This window comes from Caloenas nicobarica, chromosome 19 (genome assembly GCF_036013445.1).
Source record: "Caloenas nicobarica isolate bCalNic1 chromosome 19, bCalNic1.hap1, whole genome shotgun sequence".
Lineage (NCBI taxonomy): Eukaryota > Metazoa > Chordata > Aves > Columbiformes > Columbidae > Caloenas > Caloenas nicobarica.
Window position 1 is genome coordinate 2,232,277 of NC_088263.1, and position 17,824 is coordinate 2,250,100.

The 17,824-nt window shown below is 44.1% G+C and overlaps 1 protein-coding gene across 1 annotated transcript in view; it reads left to right on the plus strand.

Annotated features, from left to right (window-relative positions):
* Positions 1–17,824, plus strand: part of PNPLA7 (patatin like phospholipase domain containing 7) — a 127,526-nt gene that overhangs the window by 46,570 nt on the left and 63,132 nt on the right. The window contains exons 20-22 of the mRNA XM_065648470.1: positions 3,315–3,428; positions 14,320–14,380; positions 17,064–17,213. Coding sequence (XP_065504542.1) covers positions 3,315–3,428; positions 14,320–14,380; positions 17,064–17,213 — 325 coding nt within the window. The remainder of the gene's footprint in view (positions 1–3,314; positions 3,429–14,319; positions 14,381–17,063; positions 17,214–17,824) is intronic.

Consider the following 17,824-nt stretch of genomic DNA (forward strand, 5'->3'; position numbering starts at 1 on the left):
AACCAAGGAAAGAATCTTATGGAGTTGATGTTCTGATCGCCGATGGATTTTATTAATTTTAAAATTCAAGCTGGATCTTGAAGTCTTGTACTATTTACAAAACTGGAAAAATAAGAAAACTTGTTCAAAAGTTTCACTGGACAGGGAGCCCAAGGATTTGAATGTGGCTTAAGACTGAAGTCATTTTGCATGCTCATGTGGCAGAAAACTTTTTTTTTTAATGAGGAAGGAGAAAAAACTCTGAATACATAACCTCTCAAATGGCTTATTAAGAATAAGTGCAAATAAGAAAAGTATAATCTACAGGGGAGAACTATGACTCAATGTTAGAATAGGTTTTTAATCTCCAAGAAAGGTGAGAACAGCCAAATACGTATTTGATTTGGTGGATTCCCATATGCAGGGAATCTAAAGCTAATTCAAAGGCGACTTTTTAAACACGGGGTGTAAAGGGGAGAGGTGGGACTGCAGTGAGGACTGAGAATAATCCTGCGGATGGTCCAAGTGTTCAGTGAGAGTGGTTTATTAGTAGTTTGGGATAACCAATAAAAATACAGGTTGGGAACCAAGACGATAACATCCAAGGGGAAAGCAAAATTGGAATTTCTTGCTGTACAGTGTCTGGGACCTGGGTGTTTTCTATGTTAGAATACCGGGGTGTATTTGCATGAAAATACCAAAGCTGATGGGAAGGCTTATGTAGTGTCTGTAAGAGTAGTACAAGATGCAATTTCGGCAATCGGTTGGGAATTACGTTGAACAAATTCCCTGCAATTGCAGGGTCTGTAGCACGGAGGGTGTTGCAAATTCCACTCACTCCGGAGCTTTGAAACGCTCCTTGGGGTCTGAGAAAGGGCTGTGTGCCCCTCTGACTGCCTGGGGGTGAGGTTCAGTTCAGTTCAAAAGGACAAAATCACCATTTGGAGGAAAAAAACCATCCCGAAGGCTTTATTTGAAAGTTAAAATTTAATTCCCTTTTTTACAGATCTCATCTTTTCTGAAAGGCTGGTGAGCCCGTTGGAGTACTGTTAATTTTATGCATTCGTATATCACAAAAAGAGTAGAAAAGGATGTTCGACACTTTGAGTGTTTTTCTTCTTTAGACAAATTAAACTCAATCGGGTGGTGACTGGCTGGGAGGAAAGGTTTTATTTGAACAATTTGAGCTCTTAACCTGTTTTTGGGATAAGGAAGCTGAATTACAGAGCCAAAAGCTGTGATAAAAAGCTGGTAATAGAGGAGAGAGCTAGACCTGAAGATGTTATACAACCATTTGGGGAACGTAAAGGGGACTTGATTCTCTGTAAATGTGTGTACAAAGATGGCATGAGCTTTCTTTCCCCTTCTATATAATTAGTTATAAAATGTGATTACCTAACAAAACATCCCTGGCATGTGAACAAAACCCAAAGGCCATGTCTTGCAAAATGCATTTCCTTTAAAGACTTCTGCAACTTTTCATGCACAGCAATTGGTGCTGATTAAAATCTTCTGCACTCACTGGAGTTAATATTCCTGGGCTGAGCTCAACTTTCTGGACTAATTGCAAGTTTTTGAGATCTAGATGTTCTGGCTGGGTGAATTGTCTGGTTTGTGCACGTGGAATCTGCCAAGAACATGTTTGTGTTGGAAGTGGGGGCACGGAGTTGTGTGTTTTACATTAATTTTCTTGTATTTTGGGCCGAAGTACATGCCTGGGCACCTGGCACAGCTCTGCCATCCTGCAGGGCATCGTGCATTAACTTTTGGTGTTTCTGAGCCCCTAATTCTATAATAAAAGCATTGTTTGTGTTGGAATTTGCTGTAAACCTAAGCTCTGGAACTAATTCCGAACAACAACCAAACAAAACCACACCACCAAAGCCATAAATCAAAACAAACAAAACCAACCCCCCAAAACCCAACAAAAAAACCCCCAACAAACACACAGAAAAACCCAAGCAAACAAAATAACCTTTCAAACCCCCCAAACCAAACCATTAGAAGCGGATATATTTTCTGTTTCTTTTCCTACTGGAAAACTTAGAATAAAAATGAACATGACTTTTCATTTTAAGTGTCCACGTGTTGCAGTTAGAGAGAGGAATTATTTTGTTTGTGTTTTCGCCTTGGTAATTACAGCTACTACAGCGACAACTATTTTATTCGAAACGACCGATCTATGGATTTTAAACCCAGGAAACGTTGCCGATTGCTAAAATTTGCAAAGCCGAGCACCGGGCTGTTTCTAAGCAATTAAATATTGTAGCTCAGGCCTGAGCTCCGAGCGACGCCATCTCCCCGAGCAGCTCTCTCATTAAGAATTGCAGATATTTCACCAGGGAATTTGGTTTCTGTGTTTCCGAACAAACCGGGCGCTGGTGGCGGGGCCGGGGCTCTGCAGATGGCACAGGTTTGGGTTTGGGGAACAACCGCATTTTGCAGAGTTGGCTTTTAGAACCCGGGTTTGTTTGTATTGTGTCAGGTTCTCCCCGTAAAGGAGAATATCTCTGGATTAATTTTCACTGTGTGATCATTTTCTTCTTTAAACTTATCAGTAAAATAAGCGTTTCTAGGCGAAATAATCGGGCGCTGTTCAGGTAGGTGCGGACTGTCACATTTGCCCGTTTACATGGCACAGACACATGCATATGTAAAAGGAAAAAAAAACCCAAATCTCCAAAACCAAAGCTCATTTCTGCCCAAAATGCGCTGATTTGCTCCTCATCCCTTTCTTTAATTTTTAGGAAGCCTTGATTATTTCAAGGTTGTTGGTATTTGGCTTCTGAAAGTAAGATGGAAAGTATCTCAGGGTGGTGTTGAGGAAAGAAGAGTAGCAGAGAATTGGGGGTTTCCTTTCTCTTTGATAGATTTATCACAATTTAAAACTATGGATGAAAAAGATCCAAGTGTTGTTGTGATGAGCCAGTTCACGTTGCACCTCTGGTTGCTGTTCTGAGAAGCCTTAAGCACAGTTTTTGCTCCGGAGGTGCCGGGTGTGGGATCTTCCCAAATCTCTCCCAAAACTTCTCTCGTCCCGCTGCCCCTCGGGTGCTGCGGCTTCTCGTTCTGTGAAAACCTGACACTGCCCGATGCCCGAGCGCGTGTCCAAGAGATTTGGATTAAATCGATGCCAAACCTTGCTGCAGGTGGATGTCTCAAGCAAACCATCTCTGTAAGTGCCCTCGGGGGGAAAACAGCATTTTGGTTTGCGTGTGTGTGAGCACGAGCCTGCCAGTCTGCTCCTTGGGAATCGTTGCGTTTCTTCATCCTAACGTTTGGTTTTTGCAGCACGGTGTGAATTATCTTTAACATTTGTCTGTGTGCTCTTGCAGGTAGAGGCGTTAACCCACCAGCCCAGGGCCACCACTGTACACGCCGTCAGAGACTCGGAACTCGCCAAACTCCCCGAGGGAGCACTGACGTGTATCAAACGCAAATTCCCCCAGGTAAGAAAATTAAAAGCATTTTCTGTCCATCTCAAAAAGATGTCTGAGGAGCTAAAACACCCTGTTAGCACCAAGTCCTCTGGGTTTTTTTCTATGATTGATGCATACTGAGAAAACATTTTATTCTCTTTGTCTGCCTGAGCTGATCTATACCAGACATTCACCAACTTCTAATCAATTTTTGCGTGTTTTATCGCAGGGCTGTTTTGTGTATCTGGAAGAAGTTCATGCCAAATGCAGGACATGCATGTTTAGCAAAGTGGAAATTGCTTAGTGCTATTGGAAGTTTGACTTCTCAAATCACTTTAAATCTTGTTATGCATTTGTCTCGCTCACTGGGACTCAAAGGCAGCACTTGGTTCTATTATATGTACCTTTATTTCCAGAGCATTGATATTTGGAGGTTGGTTTTCGTCTTCCTTGCATTTGTAGGCTGTCAATCCTCATTGTGCAACTGCCAGATCTGTCTGTGTCCTGCAGACTCTGATTGCTCCTTGGATCCATCAACTCATCCATCTTCTTTAATTCACTTGACATTATACTTCTCTCCTGCAAATCTGGAGACGGACGGACTTGAAATGTAATTCTTTTGTCCCTAAGTGCATCAGGGCCGTTATACTAAGCACTAAATCATTGCACTAGCCTTAAAGGCAATTCTTTAATGCTGTTACTTCAAATTATTTCTGATTTTTCTCTTTGCTGTCTTTAAGGCATAGACTTATTTTACCAGATTTCTTAAAAAACCTGCAAAGGTAATAAACTTAATTAAAATACTTGTATTCTTTTGCTTTCCTAGGTCCCATAATAATGTTTTTGATTTTTTTTTTTTAACTGTAAAACGTAAAGCCTGTATTCACGCGTTCTCATGGTACAATAACAGTGGGGCTTTTTCTGTATTATTGCTAGGAGAATTTCATCACTGCAGTAAGTGTTCAGAAGTTACGTCAACGAAAAATCATCTTCTTGGTTTCCCTGTGAGCGTCATTTTTGCTTAAGCGTTTGGGAACTTCTGCTGTGGGTTGTCAGGGCACTCCTGTTCTCTGGATTTCTCTTGAATATTCCTCTGATTCTCTTCTCTATCTAATGGAGCAGATTTCCTGCCCAGATTTATGAACCGGTGGCAACACGCAGCTTCTGTACGGAACGAGCCACAAACCCGGTGCCGCCAGCACCACCTCCTGCCTCGAGCTGCCCTTTTAAATCTCACTCCTTGTGACCAACCAGGAAATGAGCAGGTGGAATTTAAAACCACCATTCTCCTCGGTGGATGATTTTAAATGTTACTAGTAAGCATTTAAACTGTAAATTAGTAGTAATCACTAAATATTTAGCATTTACACAGCACAAAGGCTGTGTTCTAATCCACCTTTTGTCTGGAGCAAGAATCTCAGCGTCTCTTTTCTTCTCATCCCTTTCCCTATTCCATTAGTTGGCAGAATTGTTTCCCCCTAAAAAGTGCTCTCTGTGGAGATATGAATCTCTTTACTTTGCAGTTAAAGTTGAGCTTGAGCGTTACATTTATAGTTCAATTCAAAACATTTACTTGTAATAGAATTCAAATGTCTTCCCATATCTAGAGAGTGCAGCCTGTCAGCCTCAAATTCCAGACTTTTTGAAATACAGAATTGGTTTTCTCTAGACTTGCATATGGCTCGGCTAATTAGTTGCAGTGAAACAAAACGCTAAAATGGATCTTTTAAGGAACTGTGGTGTGTCTTCTCTTTTTGTCTGTTATGTCCATCAGATAGGAGAGGAAGGACAGAAGTGCGAGGGAATTGAAGCGATGAAGGAAAACAATAGGGTAGAAAGTACAAAGTCAACAGAAAAGTAAAGGAATTTACTGGAGAGGAGTTTTTGAGCTAGAAACTAATAAACAGCATGCAGCGAAAAGGGCATGGGTAGGTGTTTCTTAGAAAAAGAATCCAGGCATCAGAGGATCAAATGCTGACCGTGCCCGAACAATGTCCTGCAGCTGTGAAAAAAATAACTATGTCAACAGAAAGCTTTTTGGAGTGAAGAAATCCTTGTGTTCTTTGTGGTGTTGGAAGAGCTTTGGTACCAGGCAGGCAGCACGTCTGAAGGCAGAGGCAGAGCAAGTGAAATCTGGAGGGCAAAAAGGAGGCGAATTGGTGTTTAGAAATGTTAACCTAGGAAGGCGAAAGGACTGAAAGATGAAGGGAAGACGTGGTAGCTGTCTGCAAATGTGTAAAGTTGTCTGCTGGCAGAAACGGCGTAAGCTACTTGCCACATTGGAATACGGCAAATGGTAGTGTAATGAAATTGCAGGAGCTGGATATTAAGAAAAAGCTGATTCTACTCCCTAGAAAGGCTAAAAGATTGTTACTTGTTTTTATAACCTCTTAAAAAAATTCTTTTGAGGTGATGCTTAGTGCTGGGCAGAGTCATAGGCCAAATGGATTCTCTCTGTCCTATTTTCTCTCCTGTTTTTCTAGTAGCGTGATTTATAGACAAGATTTATGACATTGTTTTTGCTATTCAATCAGAAGTAATAAAGTAATGAGGGGACAGCAGGTGCAAGAGTTTTGAAATAATTGACTAGGTAGCAAGAGCTACTTGTGCTTCAGCAGCATGGTGGGGGATTGTCCTCTGAGTCCTCTGCAAATCAGAAAACCATCTTCTAGAAAAAGAAGCGACTCATGACACACGATTCCCTACTGACCGGAAGGTGAAGTCAGCCGGAGTCTGGCGCGGTGGCATAGTGACCGAAGATGGGTGTTTGTCCCCTGCGGCAGGTGAAATTCTCTCTTAGGTCAGAGGAATCCCACACCAGAGTGAATTGCTTTTGTTTTGGGGTTCCTTTTGGCAGGTGCCATAGAGCCTGACCAGTGTGTATCTTCATAGCCAAGAACTGGATGGTTTCTGAGGTGGAATTACCCTTTCAATAAGTTACCCTCGAGCTTTAGTATTTCCTATCGAGGATGAAGAACCCTTTACCCCTAGGAACCCTAGGAGTTAGTGGAGGGACTTAATCCTGCATGCTTTCCCAGTCATTAAGTGGTTGCAGAGGATCCAACTCTGGAATGCATTGTCAGAAAACATTGCCTAATGGGTAAGAAAATTGTAAATGTGGGTGATGCTTGCCAACAAGAACAATGTCAAATGAGGGAAATCGTGTACTATTAGACCGTACAGTGATTCAAGTTCCTTAAGCTGTGATGTGCAATTGGGAAAAATTGCACAGCTGATGCTTGGGGAAGCACCGTATGCTCAGCCTCTTTTGTCTTGTCGCTGGGCATCTGTTTGGTTCCCGTCAGGGGGGGACAGTGGTCTGCTGGGATCTGTGATGTGACCCGCTAGAGCTGCTGCTCTCCTGAGGGATGAAACAGATGGGTGAGCATGGGGAGTCTCATCTCAGTGATAAGCAGCAGCCAAAATCTCAGAGTATGTGCCCAGAAATGAAAGATGTTGACTTCTGGATCCTGCTCAATCTGCAACTACATCGTCTTGCTTGTCAGGAAAGTGTCCTGACCTTGAGTCCCTCTGGATGTGACATCCCAGACATTCCCAGGTGAAGGTGGTCCCGGTGCAAATCTGCTCGTTTGTGTTTGCTCAGGACTCGGTTTTGGGCCCCTCATCATAAGAAGGACATTGAGGAACTAGATAGAGTGCAGAGGAGGGAACGGAGCTGGTGAGGGGCTGGAGCACAAGTGTGATGGGAGCGGCTGAGGGAGCTGGGGGTTCAGCTGGAGAACAGGAGCTGAGGGGAGACCTTCTGATCTCTGACCTGCCTGAAAGGAGCTTGGAGCCAGGGGAGGTCGGGCTCTGCTCCCCAGGAACAAGCGCCAGGAGCAGAGGAAACGGCCTCAAGTTGCACCAGGGGAGGTTGAGGTTGGATCTGGGGAACAATTTCTTCCCCAAAGGGCTGTGGGGCATTGGAACAGGCTGCCCAGGGCAGTGGGGGAGTCACCATCCTTGGAGGGGTTTAAAAGGCGTTTAGACGAGGTTCTCAGGGACATGGTTTAGTGCTGGAGTCAGGTTATGGTTGGACTCGATGATCCTGAGGGTCTCTTCCAACTGAAATGATTCTGTGATTCTGCGACTCCTGCCCAGCTCAGCCCCAGCCACTGAGCCAGTGAGAGCGTTTGCTCCTCCGACAGCCTCGGTGCTTGTTTCTGGTGCTGCTCGAAGCTTTTCAGAGTTGCAGGAGTGAAAGGGAATTGATTCTTTCTATTTTCATCACTGCATTCAGTTCTGAAAAGTAGGACAGAGAACCAGCTCACGATTTTTGGCACCACAAAGCATTTTCAAAGCAGCAGCAGGAGCTCAGAATTTGTGAACAGATTACAGAGATGTTCTAACATCAGCGGATAACTTGGATCGCGTTTCATAGATGATCTTTGTCTCTGCTGAGCTGAGATTGTTTTTATAATTCTAACTTGAAATTTAGACCTGCTGTAGCTGATGGAAATTGTGCTGAGAAATTGCTTGGGAGCTGTGGGGGTGTTAACTGCAAGACAACCTTGTGCATGTGAGAAAGGCGTGCTAGGAAACACAGCGTTTTTCCGCATCTTTCTTTTTATTCTTTAAGTCTGCCCTTGGGGTTTAAATATATTCGGAACCCATCATCCATCTTGAGCAGCAAGTCCTGCTATCTTTGTATGTGTATTTGAACCAGGGGGTTTTTGAAGTGGATCGAGCCTTCCCTGGGGTTCTCCGCCGTGCAAAGTGAGTTCCGTAATGTGCCCTCTTTTCAAAACGCTTCCCTCGGGCATCGTGTAGCTTGTGCATCACATTATTTAAGCTTGATGTGGCACTGTGGAATAGGTCAGGAGAGGCCACGCTTCTAGATTTTTCCGTATTCATTCTTGTGGCCCATTAAAACAAGTTTTCCTTGACTGTAGGAGAAGTGGATGTGAAAAGGAGAGAAGAAGAATGTTCAGCAGAGCCGTGGTCACCGGCTGCAGCCCCCGACGTGAGGGAGCCAGGGACGGGTGCTCAGTCATAGCGGTGATCCCAGACTGGCGGTTTTCTTCAAGACACAATTGATCACAAACGTTAGAAGCCCAAACAGCCCCAGGATAAGGCTTCAGTTCTTTATGCTGTAGTGGCATTTCTAAAGGTGCCAGAAATTTGAGTGAGCTTCTAAGATTTGCTTTGTCACTGCGGTTCTCAAACCACTGGAAATTTTAATCGGGGAGCCCTTGCTAAGCTCCCCGATTCCGTGACAAGCAGAGCGTTTGATCTGGGGCTGTGTAAAGCTTCAATAACGCCCTGGTTTTATTCAAGTTGAGGATCTAATTTACCTCTCCTCCTCCCTTGTCCCTCAAAAAAAAAAACAAACCACTTGAAGAAAGCTGGTAGGCAATCTCAGCTCCTGGAAAGAGCTCCACAGAAATGAACTTGCAATTATGTGAGTTTGTATAGATTAAATGGCTGTTATTACTATTTTACCTCGGTTGCATTTACTTTGTAGAACAGAAACCCCTTGCAGCCCTGCTTTCCATGCTGGCTTTGGGTCTCTGTGTGGAAGAAAGCCCTTTTATGTGCCCTTTAACTAAATCACAGATGTACATAAAGGTCTATAATAATCTGCTGTGAAGGTACCGATAAATTGTCTTTTAACATATTTAATTTAAAGGTGGCCTATTGGATGACTGACTTGAAGTTTTAAAGGCTTAACTATTAAATATCTTATTTTTACACTTCAAAGTCACCTGATGAGGTCCTTGGCTCCCCTGCAAGCCTCGTTGACTGCGAGAACGCCCAAGGTATGGGCGATCTTAGAGGATCCTTTGGAGAAGATCGGAACAGACTTTGAAGGAAAACCACATTTGGGTTTGTAGGGCTGTCAATCTGTTGGTGGTACAGAATCCAAACTGGCTTTCATCAGGGTTTAGCCATGGCTGGGTTCCTAAAGCAGCAAACAACCGCTGACCCTTTGCTTCCTTGCACAGGAGCTTTGTTGCTTAGATTTAAAATAGCGTACAATTAAACCTGAGCCTTAGGGCAGCGTGGAGCCGAGTTGACGAATGTATTGTTTCGAGTTTGTTCTTACACTTCTAAGACAGACAGATTTGTACTAGACAGTACCTTTTACATCAATTACTTGTTACTGGGAATTTGGATGTTGGTGTAGATTTTGTGGAGTTTTCCCATGATTTCTTTAAACCAGCTTTGTTGAAAGTTAGCTAAGATGAGAAAAAGCTTTATTTGGTACCACCGTTAACTATTAGCAGATAGTCAATTTGCCAGGCAATCTGTACTATTCACAGAATGAAATAAATATCCACAGGAAAACACTTTACAACTGAACTCTCAGGAAAATCACTTTCAAAAGGGCTTATTAAAGCAACCCTTAAGTTTCACCGTTGAATAGGAGCAAAAGCTTTAACTAGAACCCAGCCTGGGAAGAAAAGTTGAAACATTTAGAAGGATTGTGGTGTTTGGTTAATGGTCGGACTTGATGATCTTGAGGGTCTCTTCCAAGCAAAATAATTCTGTGATTCTATGAAATACAGAGCTGTAGAGGGACCGTAACCACTTGGGGTGGGAATTCCGGTCGCTGTGAAGCAAACGATGCTCAGGAGAACGCCAGAGATGGATGGAGACGTCACCCGCACCTCTGCACCGTCGCCGCAGGAGCTGCAGAGCGGTGACACCTCCCGGTCCCCTCGCTGAAGGACGGTAGTTTTGCAGCTGGAATCAGTCATCCTAAGGCAGGCAAACACAGTCCCCTTGGGAAGGTGAAGTTTAGTCCTTGCCCTGCAATGCAGAGGCTGCAGGTCTGTTTGGTAATTGAAATTTAGTTAAGCAGAGGGGAAATTAATGTTTTCCCAGAGCCGTCTCTGGAGCAGGTGCAGATTTTCACTTTCAATAGGAGGGAGCTGGGGGGCTGGAGGCGGCTAAGAGAGCTCGAGCGGGTCTTTCTGGGGATAGAGCTGATTCAGAAACAGGCAGGAGAAAAACAAGTTTCTAGGGAGATGGGATGGTAAGTGGTGAGCGGGGTCAGAGGGGTGGGATTGTGCTGAGGAAAGTGCTCTTTAACGTGAGAAACGCTCGTTATCCTGTTTTGCGCTGCACTCCAGTGTTCTGGTGAGTTAATCTGAAAAGGTGAGTAGGTGGGAGGAGGAGGAGAAGGAACATTTTATTTCCCTTGCAAAATGTGTATCTCAGCCGAATGTCCTGCTGTGGGAGAGGTTTTATGAATTTATGGTTGCAGCATTGTCTGCGAGAGCAGGAGAGGTTTCGGGGCTTTCGGAGAGTGGTACAGATGCACCTGGAATCCAAATAGCTTTTGAGCTGGAGAACTACTCAGGTTTTTAGACCTGTAAGGTCAGTTTTCTTCTTTCTGGCCTGCAAAGTCTTCTACATAAAACTCAGGAGAGTTAATTCTGCTTTGCTTCAGTTTTTATTTTCTTTTTTGAAGGTTGACCTACTTGCGCGTATGACCCAGGCGGGCTCCGCGGCTCCTGAGTCCAGGCTCGGCCCCTCCAGGTGTATATTTAGGTTGCTGGCAAAGCTTTGGGACCATTCTGAGTCATTTCACAGCTGGAGGTGGCAGCAGTGGACAGGAGAGTGTGTCCCTTGTCACAAGGACAAGTTCAACCTGCAGCGTGGCCATTTCGGCAGCGCCGCTTGTTTCACGCCTGGCCTGCAACAGAAATGCCTCATCGCTCTCTCTGCTGCTCGTTATTGGGGGAAATGATTAACTGTGATTAACCGAGCAGGATCCAGTTGCTGCTAGTGCAGTTTCTTATCGCAAGGAATGATAAATTCAGCTTCCTCACAGACTAAAACAAGTTTGGCTCTATCCCTAGTGCAAGGAGACAAACACTTGCATTTACTTTGCAGGCAATTAATGATTCTGGCCTAATTTAGAAACCTCCTGGTGTTCTTGGAGAAGTCTGGACTCCAGCTCGCTGCCTTTTTTGCAGCGCAGATTTTTTTTTTTTTTTCTTCAAACCTTCACTCTGAGCGGCCTGGTTCCGCGCCAGCGGCTGGGGCTGCGCTGTGAGAGCGGGGTGCGTGTTTGCAGGGTGGATGGTGCTAAAGAGGCTGTAAAATCCCGGCTGCGCCGCAGGGATGAGCGCACCAGACGCTTCCGACCGCGCTGTCTAGCCCTGGGCAATGGTGACACCGTGGAAATGTGACAGTTTTGCATGTCTGGGAAGTTCTCTGCGTTCTTCTGGCACCGTGCTCGGGAAAGGCTGGCGTTTGCACGGCGGAGGGGTGGAAGTCTTGCCTACTTTTTGAAAACTGGTGCCTGAGTCCGTCACTGGCTCCATCTCCTCCAGGCGCGCTTGGAATGTCTGGTTTCCTTCAGTCCCTGTTTGAGACCTCCTAAACAAGGGTTAATTCCTGCTTCTTCCTCCTCTCCCCAAACTAATCCAGCCCCTCGGTGCCACCCCAGCTCTTCTCCTGGGTCCCCAGCCTTCCCTGTCATAGTGTCTTGGGCTCTATCCAGTTGCGCTGCTCCTTCTTCTTGTGCCATATTAGAATAAAGGGCTTTGGAAACCTGAAAGGTGATTATTTTTTTTTTCTCTATTGGTTTTGAGTTCTCCCTAGTTGCACTGAATTTGGTGGGGGCTGCTTCGGCCGCCCTGCACAGCGATGTGGGGGCAGCTTGGGTCTGTTGTCGACGAAGAGATATGATTTATATTGACTTCTCCCTCAGACAGATGGGCAAGTCTCTCCGAGAGGAAAACATGGCCTTTTTGCGAAAGAAAATTTAGGGTATGTAATATAGAGCTCCAAGGAAATTTCAGGCGGGTTCTTAGCTCCGATCTCAAATTGATGTTCCTTCGACGTTGCCATGACTGCGACAGAGTGACTCATCCCGTTATGGTTAGCAATTTGCTTGTCTTACAAAGTCACCGGGGAAATAATTTTTCCATATCTATACATACCAAGGCCGTAAGGTTTGCTCTAGCAAACAAGGCAAATAATGTTTCCTGGTAATAGGAGCAGCTAACTGGAAAACGAGACCAGTGGGTTCTATTCTTAGTTCTGTCATTAACCTTGGAGATTTTCTTTAACTTAGCTGGAGCTCTCCTTAGCTGTCTTTAAAGCAGAAAAGTTATAAATACAGTAGTTGGTTTTAGTAAGGAATTAAAATTCTGATGTTTAAAGTGGTTCAGGAGTGTAAAGTGTTCATAATACTTTCCAAAACTGCTTAAGGAAAGTCCTGGTGTGCAGATACAGGTTATTAGGTGAAGGCTTGTGAACACTCTGGAGGGGCAGGTGATCTCCCTTAGCAAGAACAACCAGTCTCTTAATTTTTATGAAGAATTCTCTCTTTCCCTCCCCGCTCCTGTAGTTGGGGCACTTTTCCCTAGCTACACCCAGTGCCGCTGATTGAATAATCCCAGATCCACAGATCTTAACTTTGAAGTGGTGATGAGTTGGCTGGGTTTGGTTTTGGTGCAAAGAAGAGAAACGTTACAGTAGTTGATCCGGGGTCACTGAGGAGAGGGTCGATGTGGCCTCTGTCAGAACTTGCAGTTACGACTATGGGACAGAAATTGCTCAAATAACTTTGCTTAGCTCTTGCTCCTTGCTCTGCTGCAAGTTGCACTGTTTGCTGTTCTCCCTCCCTCCTCCAGATGCTTAAAAGATATTGTCACATGCAGGGACAGGACTGAATAGGATGATCCTGGTGGGTCCTTTTCAACTCAGGACATTCTATGATTCTATAATATTGGTGCTTATTAAAGCTGTGGAGTTTCACAGTCTAGGGGAATTTGTTTTAATTTTTTTTTAAAGCAGGATATCCATAAATGATTCTGATGGGCATGCTGAGCTGTCTCGATGCTTACATGGTGATTTTTTTATTTGAAAGATGCATCATGAAGTGCTTGTTCCTAGGGGAACAGTTTGTCTTTCTTTGTCCAAAATCCAAGGTAGCCATTTGCTGCTGCTTGTTCAGCTCGTTAACAGTTTGGAGAACTTTTATTGCCTTTTTTTTGTGTCCTCCTGAAGATTAGGTTATTTTGACCTTCAATTATTTGTCTGGGGGAGAGTATCTAATGATTGCACTATTAATCTTTAATGCATTTAAGTATCTCCTTTCCTTATTTGGTGAAACATTTGTGCATAGCTGTTCAGAATAAATGATGCATTTTCCAAGCCTATCTCTCCTTGGTATTGCAATTATTAGTCTTCTGCTGCACCACTTGTTGGGAATTATTGATTATTTACATTGGAGACAAGCTTGTCAGTTTTCAGATATGCTTGCCTATTTGAATATTGGTTTATATCCATGTAAGACCTGTTGAAAAAAAGGCTGGGAAAAAATCAGTCCCTTCGAAGGTATCACGCAAACATGATTTGAGGAGAAAAGCAATTTCCCCTTGGAAACAATTTGGATAGTTTGTTCTGATCCTGCAGGTGTTTCAAGTGTGTCCTTATCCCTTTTATTCAAGGTGTCTTAAATTGGTTACTTTGAACATTGACTAATTCACAGGGCTCAGGTAGAAGCAGAATTGTGTGCAGGGTCTGTTTGAGCGCAGCCTTGGACCTTTTAGAGCCTTTACCTATAGAAGGTGAAGTGCAAAAGCCACGGAACGGGCAGAGGGACTCGGAGATGCAAACACTGCAGAGAGTAAAGAGGAGAACTGAAAATGCAATTTGAGACGTTTCCCAAAATAACTGGACTTTTTTCTTTTGTTCCCAAAGCAAGTTAAATACTGCCTTTTTTCTTTTGCTTTCTTGTTTTTCCAGATTAAAGTAAAATAAGGTAAAAGAAATCAAGACAAATGATCAGTCGCCGAACATTATAGCCGGCAAAGACCCTGTGGTTATAAAACCTTGTGTCTACGTGGTACAACCTGAGATAACATCTTCCAAAAGTTTGAAAGCATCCGTTTAAATGCCCTGTTTTTAGTACCTTCTGCCTGAACGTTTGTTTCTTTTCTCTCTCTCCCATCGCTAGGTTGTGACCAGACTGATTCACTTGCTGGGTGAGAAGATCCTTGGCAGCCTGCAGCAGGGAGGTGAGGCTCATCCTGCACTGCTCCCGTTGGTGCTGGTGCCTCCTCGGAGCCAGATTTACATCGTTAAATCTGGAAGCAGAAAGTGCACACTTGAAAAAGGAGAATTTGTCGCTAAATATTTTAGCTGTTGTCACAAGTGAATGGTGATTTTTATTTCATATATGTGTACAATTTTTTATTTTTTGGCGGAGCGTGGCTAAATAAGCGTGGGAATGGAATGATTTGCAATTGAGATAGAAAAGTGCCGCTGCATATGTGCAGTGAAATTTCCTTTAAATTCTTGCAGGAGGAGAGCTCCAAAGGAGCATTGGAAATAGCAGCTGTAATAGACTTGAATCAGACAGTCCTGCCGAGTGGCATCTGCGTGCAGACTGATTCAATATGTCTGTATTTGCATTATCCTAATGAATTGTCTGAGAGGAAATGGTCTGCAATGGCTTGGTTCTGAAGCTTTATGTATGTGGCAGAGGCAAAACAAAGTGTATTTACTGATTGAAGGGAGTAGGAGGAAAATTTTCCAAATTTTCTTGAGCAGCTTTTAAAAGAAAAGAGATGCACATCAACTACTGAGGGTGTTGTGGGATTTTTTGCCGTTGCGGGTTGTTTAGTCTTTGGTGAGGGATTTTTAATTATATTTATTGCTCTCTTTACAATGTTCCAAGGAGGCTGAAAATGAAGTAGCCAACTCTCGCGTTTTGGAGCAGTTTTGGGGAGTGAATCTCAAACTCTGCCCTCTCTTTACGTGCTCAGCTTTCTGCACACAATCAGCGTGCGAATCTCTGGTGATAATTGTACTTAAACTTCTGTGCGTGCTGAGATGCCGTTGTGGCTTCGGACAGAGTCCGCGCGGCTTGGGAAGCAGGGCAATATGCTATTAATATATGGAGAAAATGGGAGGAAAATTAGTGACAGCAATAGGACTTCAATCAGAATCACCACTGAGGTTCTGAGGAGGGAAGGACCAATGGAGATGAGCACTGATGTCTAACTTGTTTGAACCTACAAATATCTCCCTGAAGATTGCCACAAAGAGTGGAAAAAATATTTTATGTTCTGTGCAGAGCTATTTTAGAAGACTTGAAATGAATAACTCGATCGCTGAATATATTTGAAAAAGGGTTTATCTGGTATTTCTTTGTGTCCTGCAGTGCACTGTCGATCTTACATATAGACTTTGAGTGAGTTTCCATATAATATATAAAATATTTCCATATGCCCATCTCAAGAATTCATCTTAATGGAGCATCATAGGCCTTTGAGTAAAATAAGCAGGATGTTAAATCCTAACTTAGATGACATTCATTGAATTTATTGTGTACTTAGAGCTGAGTTGATAGGCAAAGTAAGGTGGTCTAAGAAGGCTTATTTAAAGAGAAACAAAATAGTATCAAAATAAAAAGGACAGTTTGTAGAACACCCCGATCACAGATCTTTTCCTGTTCTGAGCGATCTAGGAAGATCTTTGTGAGTGTGTCACACGCTTCTGTCGAAAAGTGTTCCCCTCTCCCTGCCCTCGTCCTTCCTCAGCTCACCACACTGTACTGGGAATGCTTCCACAGTTACTCTGCAGCTACTTCAGAGGTTCCATATTTTATTTTAATACCCCTAAGCACATATCTGTAAAGCTCCACATTTTTCCATCTTGGAGGGAAGTGAAAATAGGTGGACATACACATTCCCTGTAGGAACTTTGAAAACAGGGATTTATTTCTTTGATTGGGAATACCATAAAAATTGAATGTTAGTTTTTGTAATATTTTGATTCTGACGACAGGTTTTGGGGGTTGATCACAGAATCACAGAATCACAGAATGTTAGGGATTGGAAGGGACCTCAAAAGATCATCTAGTCCAATCCCCCTGCCAGAGCAGGAAAACTTAGGTGAGGTTACACAGGAAGGCGTCCAGGCGGGTTTTGAATGTCTCCAGAGAAGGAGAATCCACAACCCCCCTGGGCAGCCTGTTCCAGTGTTCTGTCACCCTCACTGAGAAGAAGTTTCTTCTCACATTTAAGTGGAACCTCTTGTGTTCCAGCTTGAACCCATTACCCCTTGTCTTACTGTTGGTTGTCACCGAGAAGAGCCTAGCTCCATCCTCGTGACACCCACCCTTTATATATTTATAAACATTAATGAGGTCACCCCTCAGTCTCCTCTTCTCCAAGCTAAAGAGACCCAGCTCCCTCAGCCTTTCCTCATAAGGGAGATGCTCCACTCCCTTAATCATCTTTGTGGCCCTGCGCTGGACTCTCTCCAGAAGTTCCCTGTCCTTCTTGAACTGAGGGGGGGAACTGAGGAATTTAAACTAATTCCTCTTATGGGCTAAATCAATGCCTGTCCCAAAGTTGTGGCCATTCCAAGTGATTCAGAGTGTCTTTTTATCTTAACAGGTCAGGTAAATGCAATATTTAACCTTTTCCTGGCATCCAGATATTTTTAACATTGCCTGACTTTCACACACAGATGCTATGTCAGCAGCCAGAAATTATGGGAATTGATCTTCATCCTCTTACGAATGAAATATGGAGAAACTCCTTCCTTTCATGTGAGATGGAGGATGTTATGTTTATCTTAGGTTCAGCAATTCAGTGCTCCTTTCCTTGCTGCCTGACAGCTGGAAACAAAGAAATAACCCCCTAACCTTTCTGGGCTGGCTTCTGACAAGTTTTTCTTCTTTTCCAACAGTTTACCCTCTCGGATTGCACAGCTCGAGCAGCAAGTGGGACGCGGGCAATCCTGCCAGCAATCTGTCCACGGTGGCGATCATGCCGGTGTCCGAGGAGGTGCCGCTTACGGCTTTTACCCTGGAGCTCAAGCATGCGCTCAGCGCTGTGGGTGAGAAGCGTTTACATGTTACTACGCTGCGAGAAAGAAGTGCTGCTTATCTTTTTGGAGAGGTACAGCCAGGTGCCTGGTGTTAGTTGAAGGTGGATTCACGCTGCGTTAGGGGACAGCGGTACAGCAGTGCTCAGGATCAGCCTTTTTCATCACCTCTTGCTTCTCTTTTCCCATCCCTAGTTTGCATTTAATTTTAGTGGAAAACTTTGTGTCCTTAATTACCCAGAATAACAGAATCCCAGAATGTCAGGGGTTGGAAGGGACCTCGAAAGCTCATCCAGTCCAATCCCCCCGCCGGAGCAGGAACACCCAGATGAGGTTACACAGGAAGGTGTCCAGGCGGGTTGGAATGTCTGCAGAGAAGGAGACTCCACAACCTCCCTGGGCAGCCTGGGCCAGGCTCTGGCACCCTCACCATGAAGAAGTTTCTTCTCATATTTAAGTGGAACCTCCCGTGTTCCAGTTTGCACCCACTGCCCCTTGTCCTGTCATTGGTTGTCACCGAGAAGAGCCTGGCTGCATCCTCCTGACACTCCCCCTTTCCATATTGATAACCATGAATGAGGTCACCCCTCAGTCTCCTCCAAGCTCAAGAACCCCAGCTCCCT